General features: G+C 37.7%; 2 protein-coding genes and 1 long non-coding RNA gene across 10 annotated transcripts in view; 2 read left to right on the forward strand and 1 right to left on the reverse strand.

Moving 5' to 3' along the window:
• Nucleotides 1-465: 465 nt before the first annotated feature.
• Nucleotides 466-5,051, forward strand: LOC129347865 (uncharacterized). The gene is made up of 3 exons (XR_008600165.1): nt 466-845; nt 2,820-4,770; nt 4,834-5,051. It is a non-coding gene; the product is annotated as an uncharacterized LOC129347865 (long non-coding RNA).
• An 11,351-nt stretch (nt 5,052-16,402) lies between these two features.
• LOC111580116 (dynein axonemal intermediate chain 7-like) lies at nt 16,403-17,925 on the forward strand. The gene is made up of 2 exons (XM_023287706.3): nt 16,403-16,829; nt 17,650-17,925. Exons 1-2 carry the CDS (start codon nt 16,749-16,751, stop codon nt 17,923-17,925), a joined length of 357 nt encoding a protein of 118 aa, XP_023143474.2. The 5' UTR covers nt 16,403-16,748.
• Nucleotides 17,926-17,977: 52 nt separating this feature from the next.
• The window catches only part of lrmp (lymphoid-restricted membrane protein), a 53,311-nt gene continuing 50,875 nt past the window's right edge, over nt 17,978-20,413 (reverse strand). For all 8 annotated transcript variants that reach the window (XM_055006625.1, XM_055006630.1, XM_055006629.1 and 5 more), the window contains 2 exons: nt 20,096-20,250; nt 17,978-19,000 (listed from right to left, as the gene is read on the reverse strand). In XM_055006625.1, coding sequence (XP_054862600.1) covers nt 18,858-19,000; nt 20,096-20,250 — 298 coding nt within the window. In that variant the 3' untranslated portion in view covers nt 17,978-18,857. The remainder of the gene's footprint in view (nt 19,001-20,095; nt 20,251-20,413) is intronic.

Raw genomic sequence — 20,413 nt, forward strand, 5'->3', positions numbered from 1 at the left:
TAACTTACCGCTGAATACCTGTGTTAGTTGCTGCAGCAGCTGTCCTCATTATTAGAATGAACTTCTCAACCTGTATTTCTCTGCTGTGTATTTTAGCTTTTAAAAAAGTTATTTTACTTTAAGGTTAACTGAAACCCGTTCAGCTGCACTGAAGTTTAACATTGAGCTGGTTTGAATTAAACTGCGCTTAAATTAACATTGCGCAACATTACCTCTCTTAATCTCCATAATTTCATTAAATTCCTTCTCTCTTCAATTGCTCAAGTTCAATCCAGTATATAAAATGACATTAATAGTGAATAAACTAACAACCAGCCATTGTATTTATTTATTACTGCATGTATTTGTAGTAAAACATGAGTTGAAACATCCTACTTTTGGATCTAGAACAGCACAAGCCGTTCATTTTCAGTCACCTGACGAGTTAAACTCCCCTTTTTATGTGAGGTTGAAGCAGAAAGTCTGAGTTAACAAAGAAAGTTCTTTATAATTTGCGATACCTGTTATCTCTGACTGAGGCTTTAGTTTTTGTTGAGCTGATTTACACGTAGAAACTTTGTTCAGGAAAATTTCTCAGTAGCTCAGAGGACAGGCTGCTTTTTACACAACCTTGTAAGAGAATGTTTGTCAATGCTTTCAGCAGAATTTAGAAACACAACACTTCCTAAACAGATATTTTGAGGCTGTGAGGTTGAACGTTTGAGAGTATATCAGTGTGTTTGTTTGTGGTCTTTCTGTTTCTAGGTGGAAGCTGAATTAGTGAGGATGACTCCTGCTCCTGTCATCTCTAAGCTCCTCACACATCTTTACCTGCACATGAGGAAAATCACTCCTGTAGAATGCAGGTATGTTTGTCATTATTATAAAAAGATGTTGCCTGGTGACCTGTAAGAAACCCATTATACAGAGTAAGCCAAAATAATGTTTACACACATCAGGAAAAGAAAAACTTGCATAAATATTTCAATACCAAATTTATTCAGACATCACGAGAATAATAAAAGTTATCTTTGGCCTCTACAATTACAAGAGGTGCTCAAAGTGGTGGCTACTGGCTTCCAGACATTTCTGTTGTGTTGTAGACGTCACTTGTTGATGCTCCATTCATGAGGGTAGCGCCATCTGTTGGGAAAACATCGTACAACAGGACACAGAGTTGTCGTGATTTGATCAAACTTTGAAAGAGGTATCTATATGTGTAGAAGTACTTATCCATATGAAATATTTATAAAAATTTTTCTTTTCCTGACGTGTATACATTATTTTGGCTGACTCTGAACTTAATGAGAACAAAACTGTCATTTAACTGTTGCTCTTAAAGCTTCTTTAGTGAAAACCGGCTGGTGTTGTGCTTTGACACAAACTGCTGTTGAGGTCTGTGTTTTTAGGTTTAACCCCACAGTTTCTGAATGAACTGATAGTTTTTTTTCCTGATCAATGTGGATGTTATAATTGATGGTAACATTTACTGATCATATAATCAGCATGACAGTATAACATTCTGACCACCTGACTAATACTGTGTTGGTCCCTTTATGCTACTAAAACTCCTCTGACCCAGTGGTTCATCAGAACCTCTGGGGATGTCCTGTGGATTCTGTGGATCCTGTGGGTTGCAGGGTGGGTCCTACCTAGACCAGGCTGATCCTGGACCATCCCACAGATGCTCAATCAGATCTGGATGTGGGGAGTGTGGAACCCAGGTGAACAGCTTAGCTCTGTCGTGTTCCTCGGACCACTCCTGTAGTAGCAGTTTTAGTTTGTCCTGCTGAGGGTGGCAGCTGGCATCAAGGACTGCTGTTGCCATGGAGACTAGGGGGTTGTTTGTCCTGCAGTGTTTAGGTGGTGGTACATGTCAAACATCCACATGAATGTCAAGGTTTCCCAGCAGAACGTTACATTAGAACAAGATGATGGATGTTGTTCTCTTCAGCTGTCAGTGGTCAGAATGTTGTGGCTGATCTGTGGATCTGTCTGCCTTTACTCTGACATCCAGAGTTATACAAAAGTGTAGTATGTGTGCAGTGCAGAAGAGATTTACTTTATTGTACGCATTTTTTTTTGTTTTTTAAGGGAGAGCATTTTTTTTATCCACCTGAAGAAGACCTAATCTTTCCCTTCAAAGGATAGTTAATTGTTACTACAGCTTCCATAGTGGTTCCATCAGAGAAAATCATATCCATATACAGATTTTTATTAATTCCAGGGCTGGTTCAGGAAAGATTATAATAATAACTACATCATATAGTTCTTGGTTGCAGTTGGAATTTTGCAGCCTGAGAGATGGTTGAGAAGGTTTGCAGTTCTTGTTTTAGCAAAATATGTTATAATAAGATAAGATAAGATAAAGTTCTTTATTTCTCCCCACTCCAGGGGAAATTTACATTGTTACAGCAGCTTTATTTACAATATATACAAGGGTGGCAAAATTTTTTAACAGAAAAAATAAAAATAAAAATAAAGTTAGAAGATCTTTATTGTCATTGTACATGAAATTATCTGCAAACCAGCAAAGTGTATCAGTCTGAGGTATCTAAAAATAAATAAATAAGGAAAAATGCTTCTAAAGCCAATAATAAACAGAATATTTTGAGGGAATATTCTAAAAAGGAAAGAAAAGCTCCATTCTCACTCCTCTCAGGATAAACTGTCATTAAAATTGACTTTAAATTTAGCTTCAACATGAGATAAAAACATTTACTTTCATTACTGATGTCAAGTTTTAATAAAGTTCATGCTACTTTTATAAAATGATAAAAGTGAATAAATTGTATTTCTGTGATCTGTGTTTGATTTCTGTCTTTTCTTCTGTCATCCAGATGTTCAGAGGGAGCTGATGCCACATCTGGTCCAGCTGATGGAAGGTCTTGAAGTTCTCTGACTGGCCTCGACTGAAGATGGTCGTCTCACTGGATTTAAGGTTCAGATGCTCAGTAACAAACTCCACCAATGTGCCAACAGGGAAGCTTTAGGTTTATTAAATGTTGCTATGAAGGTTTCGCTGTTTTTCTTTGTGAATGCAATGTGCTCCAACTGAAACTTGAATTAGAACTTAGAAGTAAATCTTTCCATCTGAAAGGATTTAGTTGCATTAATAACCTCATAACATTCTAATTTTTATTCCAGTCTTGGTTGAAAATAGAATCTCTGTATTGATTCAGGTAAAAACTGAACTTCACAGCATGTTGGAGCAAAACAACCAGATGAAAACTGTGATGGTGTTGGATTGTCAGACCGTAATGTTGCAGCTCAAAGCAGCTTTTCTAGCTCAGTTCATTCTGACATTCAGCTATGAATCAACACAGCAGATGGTGATCCATGCTGTGGAAGTCTCACATCTCCTGATTTAATGGAGCTGCTTTGCACTTTTTACACTGTTTATTCACCAACACTTTATTTAATAAAAGTCCCATCTAGTGTTTATGAGGAATGTGATGTTTTAATTTCTCTGTGAATAACTGCAGTCTAATGCAACAGCTGGAGTTGTAACATCTGTCCTGATATTGATCATGAAGTATTGATCAGAATACTTATGGTTAGCAGTCATCCCTGAAGATTTACATTAAAATCTTTACTTGTGTTGTGAACTTTGGTAAGAAGCAGAAACGTTAGCGTTGCCATGGATATACGAGTGTTAAATTCTGTCCATGTTTCCATTTTGGGAAACTCAGTCCAGCAGATGAGTTTGTTTTTACTGCCAGCTACCATTCAGTCTGAGATATTAAGAATAAATAAATGTGCATAATGTGGAAATGAACAGATTTTATTTTTATTTATTCCTAAAGCTGGTAAGGTTCCAGAATGTGGAGGAATTTAGTCTCACAGTCACAGAAAACAAATATTATCTGAAAGTCGGGTTATTGTTGTTTATCAGCACAATACAAAAAGATTAAATTTAGAAATATTCCAGTTAAGACTCTAGAATATCACGATTTATATAAATTTACTTCAATAATATGAATGTTCAGGTTAAGATTGTACAGTGATATTTATTATGTAAGTTTAGCTGATTAAAGTTTATGACTCTGCACTAAAATATTATTTAAATTGACATCATTATTATAATATTTAGGGTCAGACCCTACAGTATTGAGATTAAGAAATCAAATATTCTATAAAATGTAAATACACTGAACTCATTTGGATACATTTAAGTGAGACTCTACAATATTATTTGACACAAATGTATCTAAATCAAAATTTTAATAATTTTCACGCCAAACATTTACTGGACTGATTTAAATATTAAAATCACTCCTTTCTAATCCTCTGCTGTACGTTCAAACCTGAGGCCTGAAATAGAAACACACAAGTATCTGTTTGAAGAAACTTCTGCAGAGTCCTGGTTCCAGAACATGATGATAAAATTATAGACAAACTTTAACAAAAGCTGCCTGAGAGTTTACAGGTTTTTATGTCAGATTTCTTCAGTAATTTAATGATAGTTATCAGCAATAATCAAGTGTTCATTTGATGAACTTCATTTCCTAAAACATCCAGAATTGAAGCTCATATCTTTGGCAGCTGTAAAGTTTCTGCTCCTTCAAAGTTCACAACACAATGAATGAATTCCTAAAACACTCTAAATGCTGGAGAGCGTTTGTGATGCTGAAGCAGTGACCAGTTTTTCTGTTTCTTCTCTGGAGATGCACAATGAGGGACGTCTGCAGAGACTGAGAAAGAGTCTCACCACATCCTGACATGAGGAAAAAGACTTTATTGAAGACTACAATGAGAAAAACTATCAGACAGCAGACGGCTGCATTCAAGGTGAGCTCAGAACATTTGATCTGGAACAGGAATTCAATAATAGCAGCATGAGCTTCATTTCAGTCTGTAGCTGCTGAATTCATGGATGAATCATCTGGCACTAGAGAGGAAGACCATCAAACATCCACGTCAGCTGATGGAGGTCCAAGAGTCTCACCGAACAAACAACCTACAGAGTGAAGACCTCAAATCTGATTGGACGGCCTCCTATTCAGCCACATGTGTGAACAAATGCCTCTAAGTTGATTTGTTTTCTAAAATAAATCTAGTTTGAGTCCTAATCTATGCCTGTGTGTTTGCTTCTTTACATCGCTGTTAACAGTTTAGGCTGTTAGATTGTTCCAGATAAGACAAGTAAAAGATTCTTCAGAGCCGTTCTACCACGAGCCTGACAGGAAGAACTCCAACAGCTACTGAATGTTCCTGTGGTTCCCTCAAGGCTACAGGAGGAGTCCTACGAGGACGAGCCGGTCCACCTGATGGTGGCCAGTCACTGTGGTTCAAAGCCAACACCGACTACGTGGACTTCTACTGGACCACACGGAGGCCTTCAAACCGGACCAACAAGTTCAGCGACTCCCCGACTCGTGGGTCTGAGGACGCCGCCGAGCCTCGGTCCAGCCGGCCTCCTGTCTGTGGGTGTTTGAGTGCTGAGAGGTTTGTGGATGCATGTGAACGTATCTGTGTTGAAACAGCAGCTTTTTTTTTTAATATATATTTTTATTGAACATTTTGTGCAAAGCAGAGCGTTACAAAAACATAGAAATTAAATAAATAAAATGAAAATTGGTGAATCCGCAGCGACTTTAACATTCTTTTGGCCAAGCCATTGACAGTAAGCCGGATCGCAGTCTTCGTGCAGAGGAGAAGTCCAAGTAGTCTAAGAAAGGGTCCCAGGTCTTGTAAAATGCATATGGCTTATTCATCAACAGAGTGGAGAAAGCCTCCATTGGTATTATGGCAATAACCGTTTGGAGCCACTGATGATGGGAGGGGGCTTCATCCAAAATCCAATGCATCATTATGCGCTTTCGAGCGCAATGTAGCAGTATATGCAACAGCTTTCGCTTACCAAATCGCATAGGCAGTTCGTCCTCCAGACCAAGGAGACAAGTTCGAGCACTCAAGTTCAAATGACACTTAAAAATTGTACAGAGCTTATCAATAATTGAATCCCAGAACTGCAAAATAGGTGGGCAATCCCACAAACAGTGGAAAAGGGTACCAACAGCGGAATGACATGAAACAGCAGCTTTGGACTCAGTAACGCCAGGAAAAACCAAGAGCTCCTTTATTTGTGACTTCCACTAAAAAAAATGATGAAAATAAGTTTGCCAGGGTGCTGACTGATAACAGATTATTAAATAATGAAAATAATCGTTTAAATATTCCTTTAAACAATCCTTTTAGGTCTACATTTCCTTTACACTGACTTCTTGGTATATTTACAAGTATTTTGGGGGGAATATACCATTAAGCCTGATGTTCAAGGGTTCTTCTGGGAATATACCATTAAACCAACCTTTTAGGTAAATGTTCCAGGATGTTGAGTAGAATATACCATCAGATCAACCTTTTAGGTCTACATTGGAAGATTTTAGAGTAGAATATTACTCCAAACCATCCTTTAGGTCTACATTTAAGGTGGAATACTCCTTTACACCAAGATTTTTTGGTCTACATTGAAGGATTTTAGGTGGAATATTTCTTTGAATGAACTTTTTAAGTTTATGTTAAAGGATGTTGGGTAAAATATACCATCAGACCAACCTCCAAGGTCTACAGTAGTGAATTTTAGGTGGAATATACCATTAAACTCACCTTTCAGGTCTACATTGGAGGATTTTAGGTGGAATTTTCTTCCAAACCGTCTTTTAGTCTACATTTAAGGATGTTTAGGATGGTATATTCTTCCAAACCACTTCTCAGGTCTACATTTCAGGTGGAATATTCCTCCATACTAACTTTTTTTGGTCTACATTGAAGGATTTTTTCTAAACCACCCTTTCGGGTCTATATTTGACGTTTTAGGTGGAATATTCCTTTTAACCAGCCCCTCAGGTCTCTGAGGATTTTGGATGGAATACTCGGTTAAACCAACATTTTATGTGCATGTCCAAGGATTTTTGGTGGAATGTTCCTTTAAGGTGGATGTTTGAGGACCTTGTAGGTGGAATACTTCCTGAAACCAACCTTTTAGGTCAACACTCAAAGATTTAAGGTGAAATATTCCTTTAAACCAACCTAAATTTCATATTTTGATCATTATCAAGTGAGAAACCTCAATCCAGACTCCTCATAATGACATTTGAGATTTATGCTGCTGTTATTTGTTTAGTCCAGACTAAATGACAGAAATCCACAACTGTAATTTTATTTCAGGACTCGGTTATTAAATGTCAAAACAATCCATGTGACTCTAAAAACTCAACAGCTGTACAAACTCTAAGATTAAACTCTCCACAAGGATCCAAAATAAGTTGGACTTCTACATGAGAGCTTCAATTATTCTTCATCTACTTCCTGAAAAGTTTGGTCAATAAAAAAGACAAAAACTAATACTTTCAGCTGAACTAAAGACAGACTTTGTGATTTTTCTGCTCACATGTTGTGTTGTTGTAAACTTCCTCTTTCAAATAAATATCCTCCTAACCCCCTGGAAACCAGCGTTTGTCCTGTTTTTGTGTTGCTCCTCGGCGACCCTAGACAGCCGGGTCCTAATGTTTTTTGAGCAACACACCATACTATGACGTTTTTACAATGATGGTTCTACTATGGAACCAGTTTGACATGTTCAGGTGTTCTTTGTGTGAAAACTCAGAGATTTCAGGTATCAGAAGGTGGTTTTCAACTTTCTTTGTTAACTTTCTGCTTCAACTTTAAACTAAATTTCCTTCACTAACCCAGCCCTCTGGACTTCCAGTAAGCTGTGTTCCTATTGGCTGTCCAGGTGGCTGCTTGGTGTTATCAGAAACACCTGAGCAGCTCAGTGTCTTCCTGCTTTATTTAGCTGTAGACAAACATTTCCTCTGCTTCTCTGCACCACTGAACCGGGTTTGGCTCCGTTGCGTTAGTTTGTTCTTTAGGCGTTGGCCCACAGCTTCCAGCAGTAAAATCGTCTTTAATGTGTTTCTTGGTGTGTTTTAGGGCTTTGTACTGGATAGTTGTCTTGGTAAATGTGGTTCTTTAGCCACAGTTAGCACATGGTGCTAATGTGTGCAGTGATTAGTGGATTTGGTGCAGCTGAGTTGTGTCTTTATCTTGGCTGTAGTGAGTCTTTAGAGGTTTTTGGTCAGACACATTCTGAATTCTTGTTTGTGAACCAGCGTTGGTTGTCCAGAAGGTAAGAGTTCCTGTCCTGATTCTCTGTTCTCAGAGCTTCTCTGGTAGGCTGCAGGAGACTTTAGCGTTTGGGTTGTGCTAGTTTGGTTTTTGTATGGTTTCATTTGGACGACTATCTTGAGGCCCCTCCATGTGGTTTAGTGAGGTTTTCTGCAACAGTTCTACAAAGCAACCTGCAGCAGAAGAGACTTTGAGAGTTTTTAGGAAGTTCTGGAGACCAGACTTTAGAGCAGCAGAAACATTTGTCAGCAGTTTGAGCAGGAGAAGGTGAGCTTCAGAGTAGAAATGAGATGGAAACCTTCTTGACCCGTGTGGTCAGGTCCTGTACCAAGAGTTTGAGCAGGTTGTGAAGAGTCTGTAGTTCTTTGGTCTGAAAGCACAAGAAGAGTCGACTCATTAAAGGAGAAAAACAGGAGATATTGTTGGTTCTTCTGTTATTCTACAGTTTCCAGTTTCCTTAGACTGAATATCAAGTTTATATTTTAAATAATTTCCCATGTGAGCCCAAGAAGACTTCAATAAACTCCCTCCATCCCCTGGACACAACATATTTTATTACCATGTTAAATCTTTTTTTAAAAATGTTTTTGAGTTTTAATCATAGTTTTAGCATAGGTTTTTTTCTCTTTGCTTGTTTAGTTTTGTCATCTGTGTAAAAAGTGCTAAACAAATAAAGTTGAATTGAGAAACTGAATAATTGACTAACTCATGATTGTGACAGAAATATTTTCACTGTGATTTAAGGGTTTATTTCATTTTTAAGGTTGGGGTTAAAATCATGACAGAAAAAGAAGATTAAAGAAATAAACTACATAACAAAAAGCAATTAAATCAAAGGAAAAAAATTTGTCTGTTTAATATAAACATTAAAGACAATTAAATTATATTAAACAGACAAAATATTGAATTACATAATTAAACAAGATACAACTCATGTAATTATGAAATTAAACAAAATTTTTAAAATACAAATATTAAAAATTACAGATAAAATATTTTCAATAATTAAACATTTAAAAAATACAATTAAACAAGAAGAATATTAAACATTTTTAAAAATACAAAACATTTAATTAGATTAAACCTTTAAAAAGACAAAACATTTAATTAAAAAATTAAATGTTTAATTAGAAAATTACATCTTAAAGACAATAAAACTTCAAATAGGAATTAAACAGAAAATACAATGAAGCATTTAAAACAAAAATTAAGCATTAAAAGGTGGTAAAACATTTAAAAAGAAAAACAAAGATTTAATCGAAAAATTAAATATTGGGAAAGAAAAAAAATTCAAACAAGCCGATAAAACATTTGAAAAAAAAAATTAAACATTAAAAAGAGAAAACATTTCAAAATCAAATCAGACGTTAGAAAAGAATAAAAGGTGAGAAAAGAGCAAAACTAAACATTTAAGAAGAATCAAACTAAAGACAAAACATTTGAAAAGACACCAGTTAGACTTTAGAAGATCAAATTAAACAGAAGAGACAAAACGATCAAAAAGAGCAAAAACAGATCAAGGTCTTCAAGCGTTTTCTAGTCTGAAATGAAAACATCAAGTTGTTTCTTCAAACATTTCCTCTTTCTATGTTCTTGGTTTGATTGTGGACAGATTTACTAAGAACTCATTTCAGAAAACTGCTTTCCAGATAAAGTCTACTAGTAGTTGAAGGCATTGATCAAACTAATGTTACCTTCTGATCTCCACAAACTTTACTGTTCAGTGAAGAGAATCAAAGTTTGTTGAGGATTTCTAAAAAACCCACAGGTGAAGGTCTGAGAAGAACTCAGATGGATGGTCTAAATGTGAAATCAAGACTCATGGTCACAAGTTTTAAGGCTTCTGTTAACCAGAAAGTTCAAACTGACAGAGAAGTACTGAGAAACTTTTAAAACTTCAGTCATCAGACTGTCTGAAGGTTCAAACTAACAGAGAACTACTCAAGAACTTTTAAGATTTCCGTCCTCAGACTGTGGAAAGGTTCAAACTAACAGAGAACTACTGTGGGACTTAGAAAATTTCAGCCCTCAGACTGTGTGAAAGCTCAGGTCCTGAGGACTCGGGAGGTGTGGAGGCTTTGGAAAGTCTTGGAACTGAGGGTTCCACCCTCCAGCCAAAGGCTGAAGTCCAACCTCCTGAGAAAAACGGTCGAGTCGAGACTCGACTTAAAAAAAAAACTCGAAAACGACAAAAAATAGATGATAAATGCGCAAAAAAAAGAAGAATTAGTATCTGAGCGAGTAGCTCAGGGAGTAAGAAGATGGACTCCCAAGTGGAGGGTCGCAGGTTCAAGACCCACCACCGGCAATTTTCTTTCTTTGTCTTTGTCAGGATTTTCAAAAAACTTAAGACTGGTCTGGTCTTGAACCAGCGACCTGCAGCTCCACAGGCAAATCCTTAACTCACTGAGCTACAGATCAGATGAAAAGAAATAAATTCGTCGTCCCTTTGGCATCGTAGTTCCTCAAGTGACCACATGGGCGGAGCCAAGGCGGAGTCTGGGTGGAGTCAGGGCGGAGAGTAGGGGGGGGGGGGGGGGGGGGGTGGGGGGGGGGGGCCCCCCCCCCCCCCCCCCCCTACTCTCCGCCCTGACTCCCCCCACCGCCCACCACACCTTCCCCCGCCCGACGAGTTTTTCGAGTCTCCACGAGTTCTTCGAGTCTCCACGGGTTTTCCTGAGTTTCTGGAGTTTCCACCAGGTCGAAGGCAGAACAAGTTGTCATGAAGAGGTGTTGAAGTCGGCCAGGATGGACTGACTTTTTATAGCGACTAGAAGGAAGACCACTAGAAGAGCAGGTCTTTAACCATCCATAAAATCCATGGAGTCGCTCCAGAGAAATGAAAGAAAGTCAACTTTTATCAACCTCCATCCAGATGTTCAACTTGATATCTTTACTTGGACATTTTTAGCACCACAAACCTTTAGTATCACACTTTAGTTTCATTTATTAGGACTTTAATGGAATCCACCAACAGATTTAGTTTTTGTTGACAAACTTTATTCTTGTCATCGTGGGACTGCAGTATTTAAAACTGTTCCTTCTATTTGACCTCATGTTTATTAGTTTTAGTGGAGAAAGTTATTTTAGTTGTCGATTAGTCTCTTAAAAACCAAATAATGAATTGGATTAGTCAAGAGGTTTACATTTCTTAATTTGTCATATTTTAAATATGACAAAAAATATAAAAATAAAGTGTCTTGAGACAATTTGACCTGTAATTGGTGTTATATAAATAAAATTGAATTCAAATTGCATGTATCTTGTAATGTTGGAGTAATTCAGCCATATATGTTGGAAAACACATTTTCTTTGTCCATTAATCTGTTGATAGTTTTCTCCAGTAATTCATTTCTTGCTTTGGTTTATAAAATGTCAAACCCAAATATATTCAGTTTACTGTCATAAAAACCAAAAAGATTTACATTCATGATGCAGGAATCAGACAGTTTTTCACTTTTTATCTTAGTTTAGTAAGAATGATAGTTGATAATGTGTGAATTGTTGCAGCTTGTGAGCCGTAGAAGGTTTTAATCTTTGGGGACGAGTGTCAGAAAACATTTAGAAACCAACATCAACAAAGCACTCAACAAAGGGAAATCCAACTTTTGCATGACAATGTCTAATTAAAGGACATTTATTTCCAATGTAAATGTGTGATATTCATCCTCTGGAGCTTTCTCTTCACATCATCTCCCACCTGGACTGGTTTGGTCGGGAGCATGTGCAACAAACATTTGAAAAACTGCACTTTAACATCAATGAATGACACTGAAGTTTAATCTCTCCATAAATGAGACTGAGTCTGGATGTGCTGCTCTGTCATTAACTCTTAAGTTTAGGGAAAGTTCAAACAAAAGAGGACAGTTCAGATCAGACTTGAGAATGAGCTTATTTTGAACAAACATCTCAGACTTTCTGAGCTTCAGCACCTACAGCAAGATATTTTAACAAGCAACTCAAGAGATCCAGAAGTTGGAGAGTTAGCTTTAGCTGAGCCAAAGAACATGTGGGACGCTAACCTAGCAAACATTTCAGACTTTTCTCTGTGAATTCTGAGAAATAATTTCCTATTTAATGACAGAGCTACACATCTTAACTCAGTCTCATTAAAACAGACTCTAATTCAGTGTCATCCATCCATATTAAAGTGCAGTTACCCAAAATGTTTGTTGCATGAGCTCCAACAAAACCTGTCCAGGTAGAAGGCCACTTTGACAAACAGGAAGTGGAAGATTCCAAGCAGATTTATAGAAGGGGGAACCGGACTGTACTAAGTGTGGTCGAGTATAGAGGGGTGTTTTGTGGGTTTTTAAGGCTGATGATGATTAGTGAGACATTTGGAGTAGATATTCATTTGCAGTAAGTGAAAGTATTTAAAATCTTGGAGTTAAACTTAGAAGAACACAAATTCTAACAGGAAACTTTGTTGATACGTTTTTGTTTTGTTTACAGATGTTAAGTTAAAGGAGTTTTATTCGTGACGTATAACCAATCAAATCACTCCAGAAGACAGAGCGACCACAGGTAGATAAAGGTTCAGAGCCAAAGTAGCGCCATTTTTAAATTTATTTATTACCATAAATCAGTAAAAAAATAAAATACTGATAATCAGTAAATCAGTCAGCCCACCATTACTACAATTCTACAATGTATGTCTCTTTCCTTTGACTTGTTATTTGTACAATATACGATGTATATGATGGCGTTTTTTTCATACCAAAGGCTATACTATGATGTTTTCTAAGAGACATACTCTGTTTGTTCTGGCTCTGGGCCGCTGCACTCCTCCTCTGTTGTTTTCTGGATTGTACTCAGCTGCATGCCTTCGTCCACCAGGCCTCCGTTGACTCGTCCCGCCTGCCGTCTCTGGAGCTGAAGCTGGATTGGAACAGACCAAAGTACAGTCCAATCACGATGCCAGCTGCCTCTCAAAAGGCTCCTTCATCTGGCAGGTGGCGGCACTTCTTCTGAGGGGAAGCTGAGCTGGCCCAGCAGAACTTTGGAGATGTGTTCCAGTGGTTGGTGGATGTGTGGGGAGATAGAGAGGGACCTTTGAATTGTTCACAAAGGAAAACAGGAAACCCATTGGTAGTTTTAGTTTAGGGTGCTACTGCGGTGTGTTTTTGGGTTTTAAGAAGTGAACAGGAAGAGGATTTTTTTTTGTATTGATTATCTTTTACTTTGTTCCTGGTTGGGATACCCATCAATGTCAACATGAAGTTCACTTTTAGTTCTGTTTATTTATTTTTATTTTACTAACACCCATTTGCTTTTAACCCCCTCACATGTTGTGTTGTTGTAAACTTCCTCTTTCAAATAAATACTCATCTAACCCTCTGGAAACCAGCGTTTGGACTGTTTTTGTGTTGCTCCTCACCTACTTCAGACAGCCGGGACAAAACAACATTTTTTGGACCAAAGGCTATACTATGATGTTTTTAGAGTGACATGTTATACTATAACGTTTTAGAGCGACATGCTATACTATGACGTTTCAAGAGCGACATGCTATACAATGACGTTTTTTGAGCCACATGCTATACGATGATGTTTTTTGGACGACATGCTATACTATGATGTTTGTTGAACCAAAGGCTATACTATGACAATTTTAGAGTGACATGCTATACTATGTCGTTTTTAGATCGACATGCTATACTATTATGTTTTTTGGACGACATGCTATACTATGACATTTTTAGAGCGACATGCTATACTATTATGTTTGTTGGACGACATGCTATACTATGACATTTTTTGGGTGACATGCTATACTATGACATTTTTAGAGCGACATGCTATACTATGACGTTTGTTGGGTGACACTCTATACTATAGGCTTTATAAATTGACATATTACTATGACTTTTTTTTTGTTTTAGTTTTTTTTTTGTTTTTTAGCAACATATAAGAATTTGAACAATTTTAAAAATTACTATACTTTTACTTGTGCAATGAAATATTATTTTATGGCATTTTTTAGACGACATATACTCTGATGTTTTCTTGAAAAACATACTATTTTGACAATATACTGCACTATGACATTTTTTGAACCACATATCATACATGACAATTTTAGGCAACATCCTATCATTTTGCACTTTTTCAACCACATAATAATCAGTTGGTTTTTTTTGCCAACATGCTATACTATGAACTACAGGTCATACTATGTTATTCTTGAAAAGTATACTATACTTTCACATTTTCTGAACTACATCCTATACTATGGCATTATACACAGAGTGCTTTGGTTACATATTGATTTATAATCTAGATTTTTTTCTGTTTTGTTTTTTGACAGGATTACCACAAACCTGACCGTGAACACTGTTGACACCCACCTGAGGGAGACGCTGTCTAAGATCTCAAGGCTGCTTGGTCGTGGTCCTTCTGGTCCTGCTCCAGAACGCCTTCATCAACTACATCTTCTTTGGAAGAGGCCCTCAGATGCTGCAATCTCTGACCTTAAAGGAGGAACTGCTACTTTTACTCTGTAACGAGACGGCAGTTATTTTAAAGACCCAGCTCCTGGCGGCTTTGAGAAAGTTTAACATCCATCAAAATGGAACTACAGACAGTTAAATCTGAGCTGTCAGTCAGTATTTCAAACATCAAGTCCAACCTGGCTGCCCTAAAGCACGCTGTGGGTGAAATGTAAAAATAAAAATAAAAAATAAATGTGAAGAATGTGAGCAGCAGCAGACTGTGAGCAGCGGAACAGATGTGATCAGAAAGAAGTCATTTTCTTTTTTCTTTTCTTTCTGGTTGACTTGATGCTGTCAGATGCAGATGTTGGAGCTGATTCTGATCTTTCAGGATAAAAAAGCTGCTTTTCCTTCACAGACTTTTCAGGAAATTATTCTCTCAGGTTTTCTCTGCTATTTATATTTTTATTATCTGTGATTATTTCATTATTTCTTTATTGTAAAAATAAAGTTTGAGGCATAAAGACTCATTTAGTTATTTTAATCCTGAAATCTTTGACTAAACTTCCATTTTCCTTCTTGTACTTCTGATACTAGAACTAAACGTATCTTCAGCACGGGTCATCTGCTTTTAATGAATTAGCAGCAACATCACAACAACAAATGAGACAATTTTCAACAAATTAATGAAACTGATGTCATTTAAAACTATCAGAGTCTGTTTAGTGTCAAATTAAAGCTGATTACTGACAACAAGAACATTAACGTTACTGTTTTAATCACATTTAAGTTTCCTGAACATTACATTAATGTCAACCAGCCACAGTTTTATGAACTTAATGAACCACATTACAGGAACACAACACACTTCAGCTGTTTACATGCAACTCAACACATTAGCTTGATGCTACGTTAGCTTTAATCAGGCTGCGACTGAGCAGCTAGCTCGGTTAGCATCGCTAACATTAAAGCTAATATTTACTATGCTAACTTTCTTCTCTGGTCAACACACACTGAAACAAACTCCACCAACATCTGGAGTGCATGGCACACATTATATCTGACACTAAAGCTGCATATAAAGTGCATTAAAAGCGGCACCGATACGAAAATAAACATTTACTTACTGAACTATCAGAGTCCTTTCAGTGTCTGCTGGTAGAATCAGGCGAAGGTAGAAAACTGGTTAAAACAAGCCAACAGGGAGGAAAACTGTCTGTGGAAAATGTTCTGCTGCTCCACCGATAAATAAACCAACAGTTATTATATCAGAATTAATCCAAACAAGGAGAGCAGAGTCTCTGCTGCCTCCTCCATAGCACCTGTCAATCATTCCAGACCGGACTGTCAATCAAGTAGTCCCGCCCCCTGGCTTCGCAAAACTTTAACGCTCTATAAAAAAAATCAATGTTGATTTATGTCTATGTGTATTTATGTTGTGTCTGCTATATTGTCTTTGTGAGAAGACAGGTACATCTGCTTTATCACTCACTTCCTGCCTACTGTTTGTTCCCAGGTAGAAAGAGGGCTGTTCTGTTTCTTTCTTCTTACCACTACAATGAATTACCATTAAAGTCAGTTATTTTATTTTTTTCAAACTGATCATGCAACAGCATCTTCTGGTGGTAAATCACTATGTAGGAATTCTGATTTCCAGGTCAGGCAAGCATCTGAGTAGCACTAGAGACCCACCGATTGACTTTCCCCCAGTGATTCCTTTTAATTCTATGTACCAGAGACTACCAACAAAATACTGCCTCGTGGAAAGAGCCAAAATTCAGCTAAACAATGTTCAGCAACACATCATTTAAAGGGAGAAGACATAAGAATTTATAACACCTACACGACATAAATATACATAACCAGTCATAAACACTTATTACACCTGGTTGAAGTTGCATTATTCGGTTTTACTACATTTTCTTTCAGGATAAGTCCAATTTTTATTTCATTTTCAGTAAATTATTACATCATATGGTGCTACATGCTTTCCTGTATTTACCCAACACAACTTGGAGAAGCCACAAGATGAAAATGTATTCGTAAACGGATCATAAATTATTGTAAACTGAAACTATTTTTGACTCACATTTACAGCTAATACGTGTTTGCATATCACTATTTTTCAGTGCATTTTAAAGTGTTCTGTGCGGTTTCTGTCCTCTTCAGGATCCTCTAACAGAACATGCTGCCTACGAACAGATGGCCCTCTTTGCTTCTGCCTGCGCTTTCTCATGGAGCAAGTGGAATTCTAAATGTGGAGCCGAACATCTGGTCATGCAGGTAATATTACCCATACGAACACACACAGCCTATTCCCTGTTAGTAGCATTATATTAGAAAAAGTCTATTATGTACAGAAAAACGGCAAATCATCATTTAACTACTACTTTTTTTAATGGCCCAAATTGTTCAAGGCCCACATCAAATATGTGTTTTTACAAATCGTATTTTTTTCTTTTACAGTGTGTGATTGTAAAATCAAACTGTTTAACTATATTTAAATCAGCAAAAAATTATATTCAGGACTGACAAATGGCCAATGATTTTTCAACTCTAATTTTCCAGATTTGCCATTTTATTCAGTTGCAAATAGTATCTATAATATACATGTTTACTGCAAAAAAAGGACAAATTTGTACGTTGCGTTCACATAAAAAAATAGTAATTTGTTGCTTTACATCATCATTTAAACTGTTTTTTGAACATTATTGCTCCATTTTTCTGACACCATTGCTGCCAGATTTTTTTTTTCAAGTAACTAGTGATAGATCTGCTGCGATCTGTTGGTCAGAGGACGGTATAAACAGCTATAAATATAAATAATGTGTGTCCTCCTGTAAAAAAAATGAGTCACCAGCTACATGTGGAGGCTCATTCCAACCACCTCTGCACTGGCACCAAGTCAAACAATTCAATGTTTTCAGTTTAGTGGCAGCAGGTTATACAACCACAGATATGATCATTACAGACTGAGGAGAATAAAAGGATGAGGTCACGCAACAAAAATGGTGAGATTACAGGACAGAGCTGAGATAAAACGGCAAACAGCCACTTTTAATTTCTCTTTTGGACCTTTTAAAAGTGCTCTTTCCTCTGCCAGGTGTGCGAGCACCTCGACTCCGCCCCTGTACCTGAGGACTCCTGGAGTCTTTACCTGCTGGGTGCTCAGAGAAGTCAAAAGCTGGAGATCACAGAGGAGAGTGAAGATTTTTCTCCAGACCATCATCCAAGCAGCGAGTTCCACTCCACCTTCATCCACATGTTACAGGACAGCATGAGCCCTGGTGGTGTAGCTAGAACTAGAGAATCACACCATCTGTTTGTGGACACAGTGCAGAGCCTGCTGTGTGCCACCAGACCCCTCATGTATTCCTAAATTACAAAATAAAGACATTTGAATCTAAATACACGTCAGAACACACATCTGCTATTGTAGAATTGGCTACTTTATTTGTGCAAAGATCCACGCATCGTCTTTGGGACATACAAAAGTGTATGAAGTTGAACGGTGACAACCACAGCAAGAACTTGTAGAGGAAAAACATAATTTAAAAAAACAAAAACAACCCTTTGGTGTTGAGACTGAAACGATGCAGATTTATAACTTAACAAAAATAAACATTCACATCTTCTCACTCAAAACTAGCAAACTCATAAATATAGATTTCATAAACACTTAAAAACACTTACAATGAAAGTTTATTACCAGTGTTTTTAGACTTAAAAGTTATAAAATGTCCTCTGCGACCGATGAGGAAATGAATGTAAAATCCCATTAAAAAGGCTGGCAGTCTCCAGGATCCATGAAATGTATTTAAAAAGCTGAGTGGCACAGTTGGAGCAGCTCATTAAAACAACACATCAGTGCTATCATTCTTATATTAAGTGACATGATTAGTGCCAGCTCTGATGTCTGATCCACCCTGATTTGAACGATGATCCAGGTAGATGGTTGCCAGCCACACTGACAGCATCATAACATGAAGTTGAGCGGCCCGTTGTGAAGGATGCCGGCTGCTGTGATCTGTAACTGCTTCTCGTAAACACAGACACATGCATACACACAGACTAACTAGTTTAGCAAACGTGATGTGATGCATAAAATCCTCCGTGGGGTTAACACTCCCCCGAAGCCTGGCCTGTGCTGCCATTGCAAAGTCTCGTTTTAGGAATCTTCAGGCACCAGTAAACACACCAACAGCCTCTGCTCAGGAGTCACACACTTTTCTTTTTCCATCTCTAACCTCAGTGTGCAGAAAATCTCTGCAGAGGGCCGATGGGCGGGAGCAGCATCCAGCAGGACCCGGGCTAGACGGGGGGCTGTCCGTTATGACGGAGTCCCGTGTAGGGCCACAGCAGCTGCTGGATGGTCATCCAGGAGTCCCCCGTCCCCACAGGGGCCGCATCCACCGCAGGCTGCATCACCAGGCTGGCCAGCAGAGCCAGGAGAGCTGCCAAACAAATGTAGAGACAGAAATATTACTTCCAAGACTTAGAAAAACATCTATGCAAAAAATCAAACTCAACTGATTTACCCCTTAAATGCATATCTTGGCTTACTTGTGACCAATAACCAGTGAAATTCATGTTTTTTTGTCAGCTAGTAACTCATCTTCCTGGTTTTCCTCTACAGTTCTAGCTTTTAATCCTCTGAAACTCAGTCCTGATGTCTTTAACCCTTTGATGCATAACCTGGGTCAAAAGTGACCCAAATCCAATGGAAAATGGGTATCTCCTGATGTGGTCTATGCATCAAAGGGTTAAAAGAAAAATAATGCCAAAATTACACCATTTATCAGGACCAGAAATTGTAAAAACAGAAAGAATTCTGTTTGATTTTTTCTACCAGATTCTGGAAAAAAAACTAAACTAACAATTCTGTGTTCCTCTGCACAACTGTGAAATTATGTGACATACCAACAGTCACATGACAAAAATTCAGCGACTTTAGAGAGAGACTTCAGCAATTTGCAGTATGAAAAAAGACATCTTTTTTGTACATTAATGCAGATTAAACAGACACCAAAATTAAAATAATGAACCTTTAGGTTCGCATAACATGAACTCTTCAGCAATGCTTTAACAGTGTTCTGGTGACAGAATGTAAAAGTGATTTTCACCGTATATGTAATTGTGGTATACTGGATCAAAATATACAGGACAGCGTTGTAATTTCCAGCGTGACCTCATGGTGGCAGCATTGTGTCACTGTTACAAGCCTAAAGCCAGACACAATGACATAGAAGTGAGTCTATTTGGTTTATATGGTATAAATGGTGGTATATCAGAAAAAGCTCAATGTATCCAACTACACTAAAATATGAATGCAATAAAAAAGGAACAATTTGGACATTTATGAATGGCTAATATTTTCAAAAATTATATAAACCATCAAGCAATGCTATTTTAGGATGCAAATGACCCAAGATATGAAAGTGCTTAAAAACCAATTTTCCTGCTGCCAGTTTGACATTTGTCAGCAATATTTACAAAACAGAAAATAAAAATGCATCCTAACACCACCAATACCAGCAAAAGTAGCGTACCTGCTAGCACCACCACCATGGCCAACCAGAGCCACAGCCCCCTGCCTCCTCTGGCCACTGCTGCTGCCGCCGCTGCCCGAGAGCTGGTCAGACTGTGGGACAGAGACTGAGCCATTCCTGGGTCTGTGGACGTGGGGCTGGACGAAGGACTCGGGCTAAAAGAACAAAAATTAAAGTTACTGCAGGATAAACAGACAAAGGGACAGCAGAGATGGATGGACACTGAGTAAAATGAGAAATGTTACCAGAGAGCGAAGTTACCAAAAATGATCTGTGATAAAAGTCATCGGAGGGTAGTGCCACTTTTTAAAATATGTG

The sequence above is a fragment of the Amphiprion ocellaris genome, chromosome 21 (genome assembly GCF_022539595.1).
Source record: "Amphiprion ocellaris isolate individual 3 ecotype Okinawa chromosome 21, ASM2253959v1, whole genome shotgun sequence".
NCBI classification, from domain to species: domain Eukaryota; kingdom Metazoa; phylum Chordata; class Actinopteri; family Pomacentridae; genus Amphiprion; species Amphiprion ocellaris.